Source organism: Zalophus californianus, chromosome 2, assembly GCF_009762305.2.
Source record: "Zalophus californianus isolate mZalCal1 chromosome 2, mZalCal1.pri.v2, whole genome shotgun sequence".
NCBI classification, from domain to species: domain Eukaryota; kingdom Metazoa; phylum Chordata; class Mammalia; order Carnivora; family Otariidae; genus Zalophus; species Zalophus californianus.
In genome coordinates this window covers 59751354-59770969 of record NC_045596.1, presented here as the reverse complement: position 1 = coordinate 59770969, position 19616 = coordinate 59751354, and the positions used below count along the sequence as shown (strand labels likewise).

Genomic DNA, 19616 nt, shown 5'->3' with positions numbered 1-19616 from the left:
CTCTTCAGAGTGTGGGAAGGCAGGCTGTGGAGGGCGGCACAGCTCCTAGCATCTCCGAATATCATGGCAACAGTGGTCTTCATGTCAGTACTTTGCTGGACCACAGCCAGTGATAGGTTGAGCTGAGGGTCAGATTTCCGGGAACAGCCACGGCAGCAGGTCCAAGTTTAGAAATAAAAATTGATCCAGTTTCAAGTTCTTTATGACACTGTAGGACACTGTTGGACAAGAGAACGTATTCCGAATCAGGACCCAATGGATGCTTCCTAATCCGTGAAGTTTCCTACTCCAGTCAGGGCACAAGATGCCAGTTACTAACATGAGGTGTTTCGGGAAGATAGAGTTCTAGCTACGAAATAAAGCTATCTAGAGAACACACAGAAATAAAAAGGCAACCACACATGCCAAAACAACCCATCAGCCAACAAACTGAATACTTCTTAGGTAACAATTTAACAAATCATTTCATTTAGGTAAAAATAAAAAATGTTACTAAGCTGGGAGTGTCTTGTTTTGTCACAAGGGACATTTCAAGAAACCAGAGTTTCTTAAACTCAGCACTACCGACATTTGGGGCCAGGCAATTCTTTGTTGTAGTGGGCTGTCTTGTGCATTGTAGGATGTTCAGCGCGTCCGTGGCCTCTATCTACTAGTGGCACCCCCGGGTCGTGATACTCAACAATGTCACGAGACATTTTTAAATGGCTCACGTTGGGGAGCAAAATTGTCTGCCGGTTGATACCCACTGCAGTAAATGGCCATCTGCAAACAATAGCAGTTCTTTTTCAAAATTCGAGATCTAGGATTTGAAGACCATGTACCTGGGAGTGTTCGTTAATTAGAGGGCAGAATTAGTAAGGTAAGCGTACAGGAAGAATACATGGATTAATCGTGGTGTCTGTTTCCTATGGAAATGCCTCACTGAGCAACTGCAGATAGACTAATGCCTTTACAGTTTTTTAAAAAACAGTCTACAGCCGTTATCCAACAGACAGTAAGGCAGTGAGCTAGCTGTTTTGTGGGTATAAAGCAAGGATTCTTTCTAGAGTTTCCTCGGAGCAGTGGATATCTCTTTCAGTTATTGGGGGCTGATTCCTCGTTTCCCCCCAGGTGGTCCTCCATGCCCTCCCCTCCCAGCCTCCTCCACAGCCCCAGCGCTCGCTCCCTCCCACGCCTCCCCCTTTCTCTTCTCTAACTAAACTCCTCTCCCAGACGTCTCCCGCAGAGAGCCCGCGGGCCGGATGCCGGCCGGCTGCGGCTGACCAGAACGGGCATCCCGGGCAGAGCGGAGATGGCGGGCCTGGAGGGGAGAACAGGTAGAGGGCACGCTGCGATCTGACAGCAACACGCTAGCTGTCCTCCTGGCCTCCCCGGGGCAACCTTCTGGTTTTCTCCTCCACTAATTGGGCAGTTAAGAAGCCGGGACCCCGCTCGCAGAGCCGAGCAGCATGCTGGCAGATACAAACAGAGATTAAAAAGGAATCGGAGCAGCCCTGCGCCCTCACCTGCAGGGGGAAGTCCTCCCAGTACTCACTTCCCTCCCCCTCATTGAGATTGAATGTAATTTCCTAACTAAAAAGTTTGAGAATACCACCAACAAAAAATTCCCCTAAAAGTAGCCCCCGACGGAACGACTCGATCCCTGGCCCTCAGTCCCTCTTACAGTGGATCCTGCGGTGGGTACGGAAGCTTCCACCATGGTGGTCCGGCTCAGGCTGGCCCATTTCAGCTGCAAGGAAGCCTCGCTCACCTTTAAACAATGATTCTTTTTGTACCAGAAAGGGGAAGTTATAGCAGCCAGAGGAGAGGGAGGAAAACAAAAACAACCAAACCAACGAAACAGGGCTTAAGAGATTGTCGCTCAATGCATATCAGGTACTTGTATTAATTCTACTGGAAAGCACTTTATAAATAAACAACAGTTCTTCCTCGTCCCGGCCACGTTCCTTCGTTAGGAGTCGTCGTACAGAGGATTGTTGTAGTTTCCCCAGGATCCGTAGTCATGATCATCCAAAAGCCTTCCGTAGGAGGAATGCCTGGTGGAGGGAGCAGAGAGCAGAGAGCTACGGTTACCTGGAGAAGTTGCCCGCCTGAGCGGAGCCGGATGCCTGGTAGCCTGCGCGGGGAGGCTTCTGGGGCCCGCAGGAGGGGAGACCCGATTCTTCCACCCGCCAGCCCTGGAGGCCCCAGTCTACAGACCCCTGGAAGTTAGGACTGCTCACGTGGGAGCCCAGCTGGCCCCTTCCGTTGAGATCAGCTGGGTCCTTGTCTCTCTACTTGATCTCTAGTGCTGGAGAAGGAGGAGGACCCGTTCCTATGGCTCCTTAATAAGAAGGAATAGCAAAGGGAAGGCTGCATTCCTGGCGTTTGACTTCAGCCCTGGACCTAGTTTTCCCGGGAGTCGTAAGGACGCCACCACAACCACTGCTGCTCTCTCACCACCCTCCTGACCTGCATATCGTGTTTTACAACCTACACAGGGTTTCTGTGTTCCATTTTCACTTGATCCTCAAAATAAGGCCATGGGGCGGGTATTGCTTATTTCTCCGACAGGGAGAAGTTCTCTCTCCGAGCTACTGATCTGACGTGCGCCAAGTCACCCCAGCGAGCTATGAGTCAGATTCTCACCTCCTGGGTCCAGATCCCGGGCTCTGAGCTTCCCAGAGTCTGATTAGCATTCTTAGTTCAATGGCAACTTGGGTTTAACAGGCTTTGACTGGTTATTCTGGGAACCTGTCTCACAATTAGTATTATTTCTGTAAGAAACTGAAATCAGATAGTTCTTGCTCCTCTGTTTAAAACCACATGGAGCGGCTCCTTATCTCACAGAGTAAAAGCCAAATCATTAGGATGGTTTGCAAAGCCCTCTGGATCTGGCCCCTGTTATTTTTCTGAGCACATCAGCTGCTATTTCAGTCCCCCTTGTTCCCTCTGCTCCAACCACGCCTCCTTGCTCCGCCCCATCACGGCTGGCACACTCTTGCCTCAGGGCCTTTGCACGTACTGTTCTCTCGGCTTGGAACAGCTGGCCTCCAGATCGCCTTCCTTCACCTCTATCAAGTCTTTGCACGAATGTCACCTTCTCAGTGAGGCCTCTCTCAGGAACTCTGTTTAACTTGCAACTCCCACCCCCCCACTCCCAGCATTCCTGGCTTCATTTTCTCAAAGTACTCATCACCGTCTAACATACTATATAATTTACTTGTTTATTTTGTGATTGCCACCTTCCCTGACTAAACTCTAAGTATGGATGATGTGACAGCTTTGTTTGTTCTTGGCACTATCTGCAATGCCTAGAAGAATATCCAGGACATAGGAAGTCCTTAATAAATGTTTGCGGAAGAAACAGTGATTGGAAAAAAAAAAAAAAAAGTCCCCAAAAGCCAATCTGTTCACAAGATGGGAGCTTCCCAGAGAGGACTGTAGTCTCTGTATGGCTAAAAGTACTGTCAGGGTGAGGAGAACATCACAAAATGAACACCGAGTGGCTCTCAGGTTCATGTTTGTGTGTGAATGATTACACCTTGCCACTGCAGATCCCATCTGCTATATATAGTATGGACAAACGGGCCCACGCCCCCTAATTATTGTCTCAACTCGTATATGAAACCTGAACCAAATGAAAACACAATCTGAAAGGCACAAAAAGCATTTGTTACACTTCTATCTGTTGTTAAAATAACTGCTGTTCTTCTGAAGCTTACTCCCATATGCCAGATATTTGAAAAGAGATGGTCTGATTGCAAAGCATCAGGCCCTTGCTGAGTTGGTTTTAGATTCTTAGTCCTCAAAATTCTGCGGGCTGGCTCAGCTGGCCCAGCTGTGCACCTGGACATTTGAGGATGTTCCACAATATGCTTTGTTTGCCCTAAAGGCCCACTTATTTCCGTGGATGTGAGAGGGACAGAGACCACAGATAACACACCACTGATCTTCTGATCGCCGGGAAGAGGGTAGGCCAGTTTTGGTACACAAGGTCACTGGCCACGCATCGCCAACACCTCCCCCACATTTAACACCTCCAGCCTCAATCAAATCTTCACAGGATGTTGAGCAATGGAAAGCTAGAGAATGAACAAGTAAAAACCTGGGATTGTATGGGACTGAGCCGAGCCTAAACTTAGCATGACTTACTGTTGTAAGCCTGGCCAACAGCTACCTAATAAACCTGTTCCTTTATTGATAGGGTTACACCTGCCTCGCCTTTGTATGGTAAATATAACTTCTCACAAGCGTTTTATTATCTATCATATAATTTTATTCCCAAGAAGTATCAGTTGGGTCAACGGATGTATGTCCTTGAATATGTTTTTAATCCCCTGTTTCTCCATCTATAAATTGAAGAAACTTAAAATGTGTTAGAGCTGGTGGGAGGATTAAATGAGGTAATGCCTATAAAAGCCCTGGCACATAGTAAAAGCACAGTAAATGTTGGCCAGTACCCCTTTTTAATTTTTATTATAATGAAACTTACACAGGCACAGGGCAAATCTGCAAAGAGTGGAAAAGGGCGCGGAGGGAAAAGCGAGCCTCCCTTCCATCAGGAACTCCTGAAACCACGCTGCGGGCACAGTTATAAAACCGGTTTCTTATAGTAGTATTTGAATTTGTTTTTTAAAGCATTATGCTGGAGTGGGGTTAGAGGATTAAAAATTTCTCGGCCATCAGGTTTTCCTGCTTATAGTTAGTCCAGGCAAGACTATTTGATCCTGAATCTGCTGTATTATAAGAGACGTTCACTATATGAATACTAGAAAATAAAAGGAAAGGGGGGACCTTTACTTTCATTTTTCTTTGCCTTCTTGTTGGAATGTACAGGGAGTTGAGCACAATACCAATAACTGACGAAAGTGAAGCAAAAGCTATAGATAAGCCCTATTTGGGAATGTACTGAAGCCGGAGGGCTTGTTTTAATATATTAATGAGCCTAAGCAAGAAGAATTGGGTGTGCTGGGATGCAAGCCGGGTTTGCATCAATCCTCTAATACTGTAAAGAGAGGAAGACAAACACGTTTGTGTTGTGTGTGTGTGTGTGTGTGTGTGTGTGTGTGTGTGTGTGTGTGAGTTAAGAGGAGGATAAGAGACTCTGGATTCCGGGAAACAAACTGAGGGTTACAGAAGGGAGGTGGGTGGGGGGATAGGGTGACAGGGTGATGGGCATTAAGGAGGGCACGTGATGTGATGAGCACTGGGTGTTACACGCAACTAATGAATCATTGAACACTACATGAAAAACTAGTGATGTACTATATGCTGGCTAACTGAACATGATAATAAAAAAATAAAACACGAAAACCTGGGTGGCTCAGTCATTAAGCGTCTGCCTTCGGCTCAGGTCATGGTCCCAGGGTCCTGGGATCGAGCCCCGCATCGGGCTCCCTGCTCGGCGGGAAGCCTGCTTCTCCCTCTCCCACTCTCCCTGCTTGTGTTCCCTCTCTCGCTGTGTCTCTCTCTGTCAAATAAATAAATAAAATCTTTATCAAAAAAATAAAAAATAAAAAAAGAGAATAACTAAGGACCCTTTTAAACTGTCTCTCTAGGTCTGAACTTCTTAAATCATGCACGTCTTAGATGGCGATGGGGCGGTTTTCAGATTGGTACTTGTGAAGTCCACGAGGGGCAAACAACCTCACCCTCAAGATAAGGAAAGTGGGACTCGAGGAATCTAGATGCCTGTGTGCACGTGACTTAAAGGCAGAGCTGGTTCTGAAATCTGGGTCTCCCGGCTCTCTTCTGCAATACTGCTTCATCTCATTTCCCTCGGAAGAGCAGTCGGTACGAATGGCATCATCACCGGATCAGAACAGTTTTGTTTACTCAATTTCATTGTCAAGACTGGCACCAGCCAACATAGCTACATTTCCTCTTTGCTGCACCGCGGCTCCCATAGATGGTAAACCTCTTGGGGACAGGCCGCCTCTGACTTTTCTTTGAATTCTCAGAACATTTCACATGTTGCTCTTGAGTCAGTGGTTCTTTCGTAAATACTTGATGATGAGGGCTTACATCAGGTACACATAAATAGCATAGACAAGAGTTTGCTTGGTCGATACCAGCAGGGATTCGTACGGTCTGGGGCAATTCATTTCATAATATAACTGGGGCAGGGTGAAAATATTACTAAAGAGTACAAAGGGTCAGAGACACCATTTTGACCTTAATTATAGTGAGAGGAAAGAGAGCTCTGCATTTCTCTGAGACAATGATGTGGCATTAAAGCCCCCCAGCACAGAGCTCACAGGTAATCCATGGCCTTGTGCCTTGAGCCCCATGTTGCTGCTACCGTATGGGTTCGTGAGCTAAAAGCAGAACCTGGGGGGACAAAATAGGGAGTGATTTATGTCAAGCCCTGGCCTCATGGCTTCCTTCTCAAATGGCTTTGCTCTAACAGGAAGCAGCCCTTCCTACTCACCTTGTCCCTAATAGCTGATGGCCTGTGACAACTGGGACATGCAGTGGAGACATCTGCGGTTGGAGGCCTTTCCCCACAACTGCACAATGGTACCTATTTTAAGATAAGTGCAGCATCGATACTTAATGGAACCCAATCGTCTTTGAAAATGAACGAAGGGCGCCTGGGTGGCTCAGTCATTAAGCGTCTGCCTTCGGTTCAGGTCATGATCCCAGGGTCCTGGGATCGAGCCCCACATCGGGCTCCCTGCTCCGCGGGAAGCCTGCATCTCCCTCTCCCACTCCCCCTGCTTGTGTTCCCTCTCTGGCTGTGTCTCTCTGTCAAATAAATAAATAAAATCTTTAAAAAAAAAAGAAAAGAAAATGAATGAAGTGTCTTACTTCCCTTGTGTCGACACATACTTGTTTGAGGAAAACACCTTCTCCTTTACAAGGGTCAAGCCCCGATCTGCCTCTAGGCTCCAGCTTTGCTTATTGTGACACCCCCCAAGTTCTCTCCTCTTGAGTTAAGTGAGTCTTGCCATTCAATTGTGAGCGCTTATTATGTGCTAAGAAGGAGGGGCATAAAGATGAAAAAGATATGGCTTAGTGCTGGGAAAACACAGCCTAACGTATAGCTCATTAGTCACTGGTAATTAAGCCTTCAGACTCTTATCATCCATTTGCAAAGCCAGTTTGGTACGGTTGCCACGGTCTCCTTTGTTTCTGTTGGGTGGCTTGCTTTCTCTGTCATTTCCCTGCCTGGTTCCTTTCATTTAAAGATTCACTGAAAATGAATTCACTTACAATCTGTTAGGCCCTATTCAGGGGCCGGGAGATACTTCAGTGAGCTAAACAGACCAAAACCCCTGTCCCCCCCCCCCTTTTTTTTTTAAAGATTTTGTTTATTTATTTGACAGAGAGATAGAGAGAGAGAGCACAAGTAGGCAGAGCGGCAGGCAGAGGGAGAGGGAGAAGCAGGCTCTCCGCTGAGCAGGGAGCCGGACGTGGGGCTCGATCCCAGGACCCCGGGATCATGACCTGAGCCAAAGGCAGCCGCCTAACCGACTGAGCCACCCAGGCGCCCCCAAAACCCCTGTCCTAAGGGACCTCACGTTCCAGTGGGGGCAGGCACAACAAATAAGACATGAAAAATAATATGGTGGAAGGTAATCTGTGCAGTAGAGGACAGCAGAGCAACAGAGGGGAATGAGGAGTTCTGCATGTGAGGTGGAGACTGTTCTTAGGAATATGGTGATCAGAAAAAAGTCTCACTAAAATGACATTTGAACAGACAGGTGAAAGAGGTGTGGGATGAGCCACGTGGATGCCTGAGGTAAACCATGCAGAGAGAACAGAAAGCGCAGAGGCTCTGAGGAAGCAGCAAACACCGTATCTGTGTGATAGCTACTGGCCTATAATTGTTTCAAAATAAATTATTTAATTATTGGAATGATTTTAGATTTATAGAAAAATTACAAAGATGGTACAAAGAATTCCCGTATGCCCTTCACCCCGCTTCCCTTGATAGTGACGTCTCATATAGCCATGTCACATTTGTCCAAACTAGGAAAGGAACACGATCAGCGACATTTTTGAGGCTAAGAAAGCTGTGACCATTAGGGGTGAATTTACAGTGACTGTAGCAAGTCGGTGGCAGAATGAGTACCATAACTTAGGAAACCTATCAGTCCTGTCTTTCTACCCAAATCCCAATGATGGAAACATTCCAATCATTCATTTTCAAGGTATTCTGTCCACAGTCTGGGTTTCTTTTAAAGACCAGTTACTTTTGAATTTACCTATAAATAATCACCTTTACTTTGAAGGTGTAGATGAAATTTGTTTGTTTTCCATTTTAAAATTATCTGCCAGTATCATCCTGGCAGACGCTCATCACAGAAAAGGCCCACATATTGAAACACCTGTTTATTTGTAAAGCAGTTCAGAGTCACGAGGTAACTAACGAAAGTGTATGGTTTTAACAGATTCCCACAAGCTCCCTCTTCTCTAAACCCCATTTCCTCCTATTTGGAATAAATGAACACTGCTGCTGTACCCCAAATTTTGCTACCCAGAATCATTCACTACTCCAGGAACTATGTATAAAACAATTATTGATTGTCAGGTATTGCGAGGGGCTTCTTATCCTTCTAGTGGAGCAGACTGACAAAGAAGGCAGTGATTCCAGGATAGGGAACTGAGTCATACAAAGGAGAAGCTTGCAGTAAGGGGCTCCCCGTGGAGATGGTGGGGAGGAGGCTTCCCGGAGAGCATCTCTTTCAAGCTAGACAATTTGGAACTAGCCAGATTAAAAAAGGAGATGAACCTAACACCTCTAGCAGGGGGATCAGCATGTCCAAAGTAACCAAGACACAAAACAGTGGGGGTACCGTATCTACAGTGTGTGTGTTTGGAGTGTTGGGGGACAGGGGTAGATCAGGGTTACTCAAAGTATGGTTTTCACAGCCTGCAGCATTGTCCTCACCTGTGAGCTGCCACACTGCATCAGAACCTATGGGACCACACCCAGGAAACTGACGTTTTTTGTTTTTGTTTTGCGGGGGGGACTATCTTGAAATGTATTTCTTCTAGAGACCCATGATGACAGATCTATGAACAGGGACAATGGCCATGAGGAACGCACTAGACACTTGAAGGAGGAAAAGTGATGAATGGGTTATATAAGTGAGTTCAGATATAAATACAGATTTTTTCAATGATAAACATTTTTATAGACTGGTGTTTGCTAATTCCACATGTTTTCACAGATTGATATTGGCCTATAAGTGGGTAAAATTGATTGCTAAGCATAAATATGCTAAGTTGAACATGACAATGAGCTGTCCAATATCCATCGAAGCTGTTTTTCCAATGTTTAGCAGAGAAGAGCACCTAATTTTGCCTACATAAGCCATGGACACATCCTGTGGATAAAATCCAGGATACTAAATTAAATTTCATTTTCATTTAATTTCTTTTAAGACCTACTTCCTTCATGAAGACTTTGTATAGTATCATCTCTAAGCATCTTCCCCTTTTTTTGGATTTTTGTCAAAATAAGTTAGGACATGACTAAATTGGGTTTAGGAGAACATTCAGGAGAAGCTGCTAACACTGTCGAGTCATCACCTGAAAGGAAACTGTGTTTATAATAAGCTCCCCCATTGATTCTTATGCACATTAACGTTTCAGAAGCATTGAGCTAGAGAATCAAGTCAGCTGGACCTACAGAATGCCAAAAGCTGATCTAAAAAGTCAACCTGTCAGTAACAAATTCTAGAAGATCTTAGACTTAATGGCTGGCTGGGCTAACTCTTTAAAACCTACCAACAACCAAAAGGCATCCAGTTGTATAAAATGTAATCACTGGAAGACTTAAAGCAGAACAGGTGACTTCTAACAAAATGCCTTACGAGCCAGGCCCTGTTGTGTCTATAAATCAAGATCACATTTATTTTTGTGACGGGAACAGCCCATGTTGTCCGCCTGGGTTACCCACACCTAATTATAGCAGCATCCACACTGCTGGCGATAGCAGATACGGTCTCCCGCGCAGGGGATTATCTCCTGGCAGAACAGTCTTGAGCCCATTTAAACAAAAACAAAACCGACTTACCTCATTCTTCAATCAGCACGAATTAAAGACACCCTTCTGCAAGAGGCAGGCAGGGCTTTTGCTTTCTTTGCAAGTTGCAAATAAGCCTTGGAATCAAGACTGCTCAGAAGTAGTTTTTGCTTATGAACCTATAACATGGGTGCAGCCTCACAGGCGTGCAGAAAACAACACAACTGAAACCATCAAAGGGAACGTGGACATCCGCCCAACGGGGCATAATTAGAAACCTGAGTTGCTGTGTCCTTTCCCCCTTCCCTCTCTGAATCCCCGATGCCTGGTGAATGGGACTGTCAGCTGCGACCATCTAACTGAGCACTGAGGTAGTAAGTACTATTGTAACAACAACTACAATGACAGGATTTAGCCCTTCCTCCGCCCTCACCTCGCAACCAGCGCTGACTGTGTATCTGTATTATAACTTAATCCTTGTAACAATCCTGAGTTCGGTATTAGGTATTAGGATTAGTTAGGTATTAGTATTACCTAACCTGAGTTAGGTATCAGTACCATGATACTAACACAACTATATATAGTTATACTCATAGAACTATAAAACTGATCACAGTGATTAATAAATTTGCTGAGTACATGTTCTTAACCACCAGGTGCTCTATCTTCATTACTCCATTTCATCTTCAAAACAACCTTGAGAGGTGTTATCCACTCTATTTTTGCCGATGAAGAAATTAAGGATCAGGGAGATTATAACTTGCCCAAGACCCCCTAACCAGTAAGGAGAAGGGTCCGTGTGAAACCTGACCGCAAAGCCCACAACTCCTCCTTCCCTGCCACACCACCACCAGTGAAGATGTGGGGTCGGTGATGGAGAAGACCCCTGGCAGACTCAGGGCAGTTCATGTTTATAAGTCACTTCCAACAGTGGCTTAGTGACAGAAGGAGGTGGTTCTCTAGGCAGGGGATACTGTGACAGAACTAGGGGTCACAGGTCCCAGAAGAATAGGAGCATGGAAATAGATGGCGGAGGCGGCCGATGCCTTCAGAGGGAGTCAGGATTTGGGAAAAGGTGAACCGACCAAGCCACTTAGCAGAGCTTACAAGACATGCTCTTCCCCTGGTTGTGGGGCTGCCCTTTGAAGCAGACTCTTCTTTTGCATTTGTAGGGACCCTGGCTGCGCCAGGCTGATAGCCCACTGGCTGCAGGCCAGAAATGGTTCCTTCCTGGGTTATGATTTCAGTCACTTGCTACTCCAGCCAAGTGAGCTGAAGGACCACAGAAGACAGACCTCTTGTCATGTTATTGTTCTCAGAAATCTGGGATGATAGGAATGCAGTAAACTTGCAGCCAAGGGAAAACCTAATCCTAGGTACACATGCACGCGCACGCACACACACACACACACACACACACACACACACAATTTGTCAATTGATCCACATGTATTTTTGATGAATGATAAGTGGGGCTTTCCAAGAATCTGGCAAAATAACACTCGAAAGGGTTTTGGCATAGCCTTAATATTCGTGAGGGCTCTTAACCTCCTTATGTTATCATTTTGCCAAAATAATTATCAGAGCAGCAGAAAGGGGCTTTCCTTAGGGGGTTTCTACACGGGGTCTGATCACTTTATCCATCCTTAAATTTATAGTCCCAAAGATAAATAACAACCTTAAACTTATCCCCCCGGGGCCTTTCTACATTTAAGAGGGAGGACCCAAATGGGGGAGAGAAACAGTGACTACTTCATCTTGATCATTCACTGAATTTATCTGGTGTTGAGAATGCCTGGAGAAAACACTCTTTAAATTTTTAAAATAAAATGTTATGCAATTTTAATCAGCACTCATTAGAACCGATTTTAATGACCTGCTAACAAAATATTCCAAACGAAGTATGTTCTGTGATGGCAGGATTGTGTCTCGTCACTGATGGGACCCCAGTGCTTAGAGGAGGGCCTGGCACACAGCTAACACTCAGTCACTTGTCAAGCAACTGTTTTCCTGGGGGCCCTTCCTTCTAGTTGACCTCTTTGATGCTGATGATGCTGATGACCGTGCTATGTACTTGGGAAGCAGTGTCCATTAATTTTCCCAACAGTGCTACCAAGCAGTTAATATTATGGCCCCCATCTTACACAGGAAGGAGAAGCGAGGTTTAGTGAAGCTCTGTCACATGCTCGGGTCACACTAGAACCTGCTGAAAACTGGTAGAGCTTGGATTCTAACTGAGGCCTCCTGGCTTCTGGAGTCTGCTTTTTTTTTTTTTTTTTAAGATTTTATTTATTTATTTGAGAGAGAGAGAGAGAATAAGTGAGAGGCAGGGGGAGAGGCAGACTCCCCCCTGAGCAGGGAGCCCAATGCAGGGCTTGATCCCAGGGCCCCGAGATCATGACCTGAGCCAAAGGCAGACGCTTAACGACTGAGCCACCCAGGTGCCCCAAGGAGTCTGAATTCTTAATCACTGTTCTATAGATTAGGCAGTGGTTTGAGATGGTAAACCTGAATTCTTGCCTGGAGTCAAGACAAAGATAAATTTTGGCAAGTGTGTGGCAAGAGGAAAGCATTTCTATTCGACTCCACATTTCAGTGGAGGTCATATTTTTTGTGACCCAGCCCTTCAGAAACTCACCACTGTGACTGCAGAGTGATTCTAAAGTTTATCCGTAAGTTCCGCTTTTGCCTCCTCCCACCTCAACACAAAGTGGGAATGAGGGTTCCAGACTAGCTTATTAAAAGCCAATTTAACTCCTAATGAAAACAGCGTATCCCGCAGTGATAAACTAGTAACGAAATGGACGGAAAAGTGTACCATTTCGTAAGATATAATTCATAAAATTAAGTTTTTGGTCAAGGGAATACAGACTTCGTGAAGAAAAGAGATGTTTTAAGCAATGAAGGAGACAAGGATGCTTTCACAAAGGCTTTTAGATACAGGTAACGCTGGCCCTTTAATTCCAATTTCTCTTTGAAACCTGGCTTTCCTGTTCTTTGTACCTTAGGTAAGGTGATATCACAAGGCATTCTCATACTTGACATCATCATTAGATTGAGCTGGTGCACAATTTAGAACAAAAAATGGAGGGAGGTAAAAGGGAAAGAGCATGGGAGAGGTTCCTGGTGGGTGTTGGTTTGGGCTGGGGCGAGCAGAGGAAATGAGAGAGGAGAGCAAAGGGAATGTGCGGCAGAGATGATAAGTTAAACATGTGGTTTACTTATTCAGTTTATTGAGCATCTTCTTTGCGCCCGGTGTTGTGCTCATAAAGTCTGGGTCCTCATGGAGCTTAGCATTTTTTGTGTGGGGAAAAGAGACAATAAACAAGTAAACAAATATATAAAACAATGAATAAAATAATAAACAGTGGCGATAGCCAGGACAAACGTAATGAGGCACCAAACTGGAAGGGAAGTCTTCTGGAGGATGTGATGTGAAAACCCTGCATGAGAAAGAGCTAGAAGAAAAGCCTTCAGAGACAGGGTCGGTCAAGAGCCAAGGGCCTGGAGAGAAGAAGAGCCTGGCGCGTTCTAAGAACCGACAGAAAGCCTGTGTGACTGTGACTCGGGGGTTCAGAGGGAGAGAGAGAAGTGATGGGTGAGAAGATGTAGGGCAGGCTCCGTGAATGACCTTGAGGGCCAAGCTGGGGGGTTAGAATTTAATTCTAAGTACAGGGGCGCCTGGGTGGCTCAGTCGTTAAGCATCTGCCTTCGGCTCAGGGCATGATCCCGGAGTCCCGGGATCGAGTCCCGCATCGGGCTCCCTGCTCGGCGGGGAGTCAGCTTCTCCCTCTGACCCTCCCCCCTCTCATGTGCTCTCTCTCTCTCTCTCTCTCTCATTCTCGCTCTCTCAAATAAATAATAAAATCTTTAAGAAAGAAAATAATTCTAAGTACAGGGGGAAGCCACCCAAAAGTACAGGGGCTTTTAAGGGACGGAGTGACGGCCTGCCCGGAGCTACCATAAAGATGACTCCAGCCGTGGGAGGGGGTCAGAGAGCGGCTGTGCTCATGGTGGCACGTGGCCTTTTGTCACTCATTAGAGGCCCTGCACAGACTGGCAAATAAGACTGTCAACTTGCCATTAGGCATGTTCCAGCTGTAAGGACCCTTAGGGTAAGCAATGTGGTTTTTGAGCCTTTGGGATTTCACGAAGCAGTAGACAACAAAATTGGGGGCTCACAGACTGTTGCAACTTTCTATTTAGCCAAAGCAAGTAAAAACTCAGCTGCCATCCGTGATCACCTTCATTTCATAAAAGATGAGATATTTTAAAGCCAAAATATAAACATAATCTCGGGGGGGGGATCTAATTTTATAGAAAACACTACACTTTCTTTTCTTTTTAAGATTTTTTATTTATTTGAGAAACAGAGAGAACGAGCACAAGCAGGGGGGAGGAGCAGAGGGAGAGGGGGAAGCAGACTTCCCGCGGAGCAGGGAGCCCAATGCGGGCCTCGATCCCAGGACCCTGAAAACATCACCTGAGCCGAAGGCAGACGCTTAACGACTGAGCCACCCACGCACCCCGAAAACACTACACTTTCCTTGTATTTTCAACATTTTGCTTTAGAATCAGTGAAAACCTCCTTACAGACTGGGCACACATCCACACAGTGGTATTCTGAACATCAGTATTTACGAACCACTGAGCCTCCACCCCATCTCCCAGATGAAGAACCTGAGGTTGGTGGGGGGGGGCATGTAGCTTTTTCAGGGTGAGGAGGGGAGTTAAGGGCAGAGGGCCACGGCCTCCGTCTCCTGACTGCAGGTCCGTTCTCATTCCATTACAACATCATGCTGTATACCTCCGCTTATTTCTTCTGCATTGCCAAGGTTCAAATACCACAGCATGGGTTCCTGTCCAGCACGTGCTACGATGGCCATTGCTACATCCCTACCAGCATTCCCAAGAGCTAGGGTGCTTATCAGGACACAAGCGTGCCCTGCAAACCAGCTCTCAGCAAACCAGCTCTCAAACTGACAAAATGGAACCCTTTTCTCCATAAGGAAGAGTAAGGTGCGTCTCACCTGATCTTCAGATATGCTGCGACTCCAAACACCAACAACACCACGGCAATGACCGTCACTGTAATGGCGGCGATGCTCCCTGCAGGGGAGGAGAGGCAGAGGGAGAAGATGAAGGAAGGGCATTCACTTTCATCGGTCTGCACAGAAGTCAGAGCTAGAACGAAACCCAGGATCTTTTCTTTCTTTCTTTTTTTTTTTTTTAAAGATTTTATTTATTTATTTGACACACAGAGAGAGAGAACACAAGCAGGGGGAGGAACGGCAGGCAGGGGAGAAGCAGACTCCCTGCTGAGCAGAGAGCCCGATGTGGGACTTGATCCCAGGACCCCGGGATCATGACCTGAGCCGAAGGCTGACGATTATAGCCAACTGAGCCACCCAGGCGCCCTGAAACCCAGGATCTTAATTCTGTTACCAATACACTTCTCAGGCTCCGAGAGATTGAGTAAATGGCGAACTTTATTAAGACCGTGTGGCTGGCCTGGAGTTCTGAAAATAGTCTCCAGTGATATTTGTTGTTTTAAGAACGACAGCAGGCTGTTTTGCTGCTGCTGTTGCTGGTGGCAGAGGTGGGGACTACAAACCTCCCGACATCCTATTTTCTTCTTTTATAGACTCTGGCTCCTCTCTCTACCCTTGGGAGATCTTGGGAGGCTTGGGATGTTTTATTCAAGGGTCACTACAGAGTAAGTGGTTGGTTTTTAAATAAACCAGAACCACACAGTTGTATCAGCAGTGTCCACTTCAAAAGGATCATCTTGGTAGGAGATGTACTTATTTTAATGATGCCATCAAATCAAAGCATTTTTTTTTCTAAAACTCCTTTTTGGGAAGTGTTGAGTTTTCATCCTCGGAAGGTGAATTTGTTTTTGTAGAGAAGAAAGTCAGGTTTGGTGTAAAACTATGGTCTGGTCTGAGAGGTAACACCATTTTCTGTGTATGGAAATAACCAGGTGTAATTATAAAGTAACATGAATGTTTTATTGTGTAATTTGAAATCTGGCTCCAAAGGCAACTATTAATGGGCAGTTAAAAACCCTTTGAGCAGGTAGCCTTGTAAGAATAACCATACTGCTTCCCAAGATTACTACTTTGAAGCACAACACTCTTTTTTGTGTGAGCTTTGGACCAATAATGTATTTACTTCAGCTTTATTCTACCTGAGAAATGCAAAGAATCAATCGGGCTCTTGTCCCCTAATAGTGAAAGTGACTTTTTTTGGCACTAAACCTGGTGTTAGGGGCACCATGTACTCTTTCAGGCCACTGGGAAACTGTTTACTACTTCAACAAATGAACGGGACTCTTAACCACACTGGAAAGAGCATCAGAGATCTGGAGTCCGAACATGTGGATTCAAGTGTGCCTCCATCATTCGCTGTGTATGTAGCATGGGTTATTTACCTAACACTGACTTGCATGCCATTCACCTGCAGCAACAGAGAAAGAAGAGCTGTTCCCCCCCGCCCCCATGACTTTAGCAGGGATTAAATGAGATGCCACGTACACCGAGTGGAAGTTTTATCCAAAATGTACCGTCCTGGACCAGTGCCCACCAGTCATGTACTGGATCTCAAGGGTGATGGATCTGCCCCCACATTTTTGGAGACTTGTCATTTGTAGATTATTTTGTCATTTTTCCTTTTCTTTCTTTCCCTCTCTTATGAACGGCTTTTGTATATTGTTCTTCTTGTTAGCCCTTCCACCAAAGGAATTAGAGCACAGCTAAGAAGCAAATCAGTCTAGTTATTAACTCTTTAGTAACTCCCCAAAAGTTCTGACTGAAAGAAGGCTACATCAAACATCCATGCTCTCTCTGCTGGTTTAGAATTTCTAAAAGAGAGCCAAAGAGGTCCACTGCTAACTAACACTGAGGCTAAGACCAGAGCTTGATGTGTCCATACAGACTGACCACATTCCACCATTTCAGGGCTTCCACATATGTGGACGCTCACATGCCCACCTCCTTGCTCCTGGAACCCTTCAGAGCCAGATTCGTGTAATTATCAGGTTAATTCTCTCCCCCCCCCCTTTTTTTTTTACCACGGTAAAGACAGAATTATGACACGGAATGCTCAGATGTGCAGATCTGATCGATGTAGAGAAAGTTCAAGGTCAGATCCCCTTATGGAAAACTTCCACCCCTGCTTTGAAAGGCTGCACTTAGCTTCACGGCCTCCAAACTGTGCTGAAATTAGAACAATTCAAAGTTCACTGAAGCCTCTTAAAAGCTCTTTTAAGAGCTTGTGAAATGAGGATTATGACTGCAAGGTAAGGTGATGGGGGCCTTTCAAGATTCAAAGAGATACAGTGGTTGCAATTAGGAGCTGCTTAAAAACTGACCTTTAAATTTAATTTGCCCCTTTCAAAAAAAAAAAAAAAAAAAACAGGAGAAGAGACAGACTATAGTTGATTTCTCTATAAGACTTTTCTTTCTTGTGCCAGCAGAGTTTAATACAGGAAACTGTAGGTTTGACCTTTTTCAAAGTTTCTTTCCTAACCCTAGGCAGTTGGATCACCTCCAATTCTGCGATTTACTGGATATATTTATACATCACCTCTTTCTAAAGATAAATCAGGCAGTTCCCCAACTCAAGTGCTGTTCTTTTTCAAAACACGGCAAGTGACAGAGTGACCCGCTGCCCCTCTCAGTGGCTGGTGGCTGTCTTCTAGCTCTCGATGTAGCCCCAATCCTCAAATGGGGCTCTCAAGGCCATCCTTCCTTGTTCACAGAGGGCAGCCTCTATGACCAGAGCAGGGATTAGCAGGTGATTTTCCCCCGGATGGGCTCCTGAGGGCAGCTGAGCAAAGGGGCACTTCTGAGGGTTGGTACTGCTCAATATCTTAACTATTCTGCCAGCCGCCGGCTCTTCTCCCGGGGTGCCAGGGTCCCTTGGAAGTCGCTCTCTATCAGGCCCTAAGCCTAGGAGGTCTTGTGGGCTGAGCCTGCTCTGACCCGCAGAGTGCCTGCTACCTTCAGAAGCAGCCAGGAACCTCATCCTGGGAAGTTCCACACCTCAGGGCATCATGGTTCAAGCATATGAGGGGTTTGCTGAGCCAACATCAGCACAATTTTTATGGTAACTGAAAAGGCTTGATTTCCTCCTTGTGAAAACAAATGTCATCCCCCCCCCCGCCCCCGAGTTCTGTTTAAACTAAACTGGAATTCCCCTTCTCCTCCTACTGACTTTTTTTTCAAGGAGGGCCAGGGGGACAGAGAATGAGGAAGGTGTGGTTGGGGCAGTGAAGGCTTTGCCCTGTGAGGAAGGTATGGCCACTTGGTGGGCAGGACGCTGAGAGCGGGGGATGGGAAGGTGGCTGGCATTTCGGTTCCTCCTCCGTGGGATGTGCTCCTTACAGACTGGGTGTGGCGCATGCTGAAGAGCCCTGGAGCCAGAAGGCATTAGAGAGAGTTGGAGGAAACTTATCTGTATATTTTATAAGCCGAGATGCAAGAATATTCCACTGTGCTAGCACATTCCACCCTGCCAACATGTTCTGCCTGACTAGAGGGCTGCTGAAGATCCATGCCAAGCCTCCTGGAACACCGGGCCTCGCTGGAGGCTGGGATTTCTCAGTGGGCCACTTCACCACCTTCACAACAACGCAGAACAAAAATAAACAGGCTAAAGAACCACAGTTACCTCTACCCTGTGGGTACTTTGGGCTAGTACTGTGCCAAGAGCCTGATGGCGATCCTGTCACTTGATTCTCCTTATGAGATGAGTGGACTGAGTCCCATTTCATGGATGAGAAAGTTAAGGCTCAGAGAATTCAAGAACTTGATTCAGGTTTTACAGTCTGATAAATGGTTAAGCTAACATTCGAACCCGGGACTATTTCATTCCAGGCTTGGCATTTGTAATCACTAACATATACAGGTTACTTCCACTGGCCCTTTTCCCAGCTTTCTTGGTGACCTAACTAAATACCAACCCTTCTGATTAGCTTTCCCGGCGCCCCCATGCTAATGACCGTGTTATTGTGGGTTCTCAGCTCTCTGTGTCTGCCTCTTTCAAACACTCTCTGTTGTGTTTATGAGCTTCCCCAGGCAGGTTCTAACCATATTCATCCTGCATCTCTTCCCCTACTTCCTGCACTCTCAACCCCAGGTGCAGTCTCTAGCGCGCGGTGGGTACTTGATTCATTTATTTAATGTCGAATTAATAAATGTAATATTGGCAAAAAAGAAAGAAAGAAAGAAAGAAAAAAGAAAGAAAGAAAAAGAAAGAAAGAAAGAAAAAGAAAGAAAGAAAGAAAGAAAGAAAGAAAGAAAGAAAGAAAGAAAGAAAGAAAGAAAGAAAGAAAGAAAAAGAAAGAAAGAGAAAGAGAACTGGCAGTTTTTGAGCCCAGTCACTGTGCTGAGAAAGTTCCCGAGCAGCAGGTTTCCTGTCTTTCCATCTTGGAATCCCCTGCTCCAGGTCTTACCCGAGCATCTCCTCCTATGATACTCTACAGCTATGGTCCGACCCCTGCGGCATGTGCTTGCGAGTTCCCATGGATGATGGAACTGGAGGAGAGTTATTTTGGGAATAACTGTCCGAACAGAGTCAGATAACATCCTTGAAGTAGCCACAGCTAACTCCCAGAAGGCTATGCTCCCGGTCAGACCTGGCATCCCCGGAAGGC

At 45.9% G+C, this 19616-nt stretch overlaps 1 protein-coding gene across 1 annotated transcript in view; it reads right to left on the bottom strand.

Moving 5' to 3' along the window:
* Positions 1-1846: 1846 nt before the first annotated feature.
* Positions 1847-19616, bottom strand: part of PARM1 (prostate androgen-regulated mucin-like protein 1) — a 101220-nt gene continuing 83450 nt past the window's right edge. Inside the window, exons 3-4 of the mRNA XM_027599297.2 lie at positions 14989-15067; positions 1847-2036 (exon numbers count right to left, since the gene is read on the bottom strand). Of these exons, the coding sequence (XP_027455098.1) occupies positions 1952-2036; positions 14989-15067 (164 nt within the window). The 3' untranslated portion in view covers positions 1847-1951. The remainder of the gene's footprint in view (positions 2037-14988; positions 15068-19616) is intronic.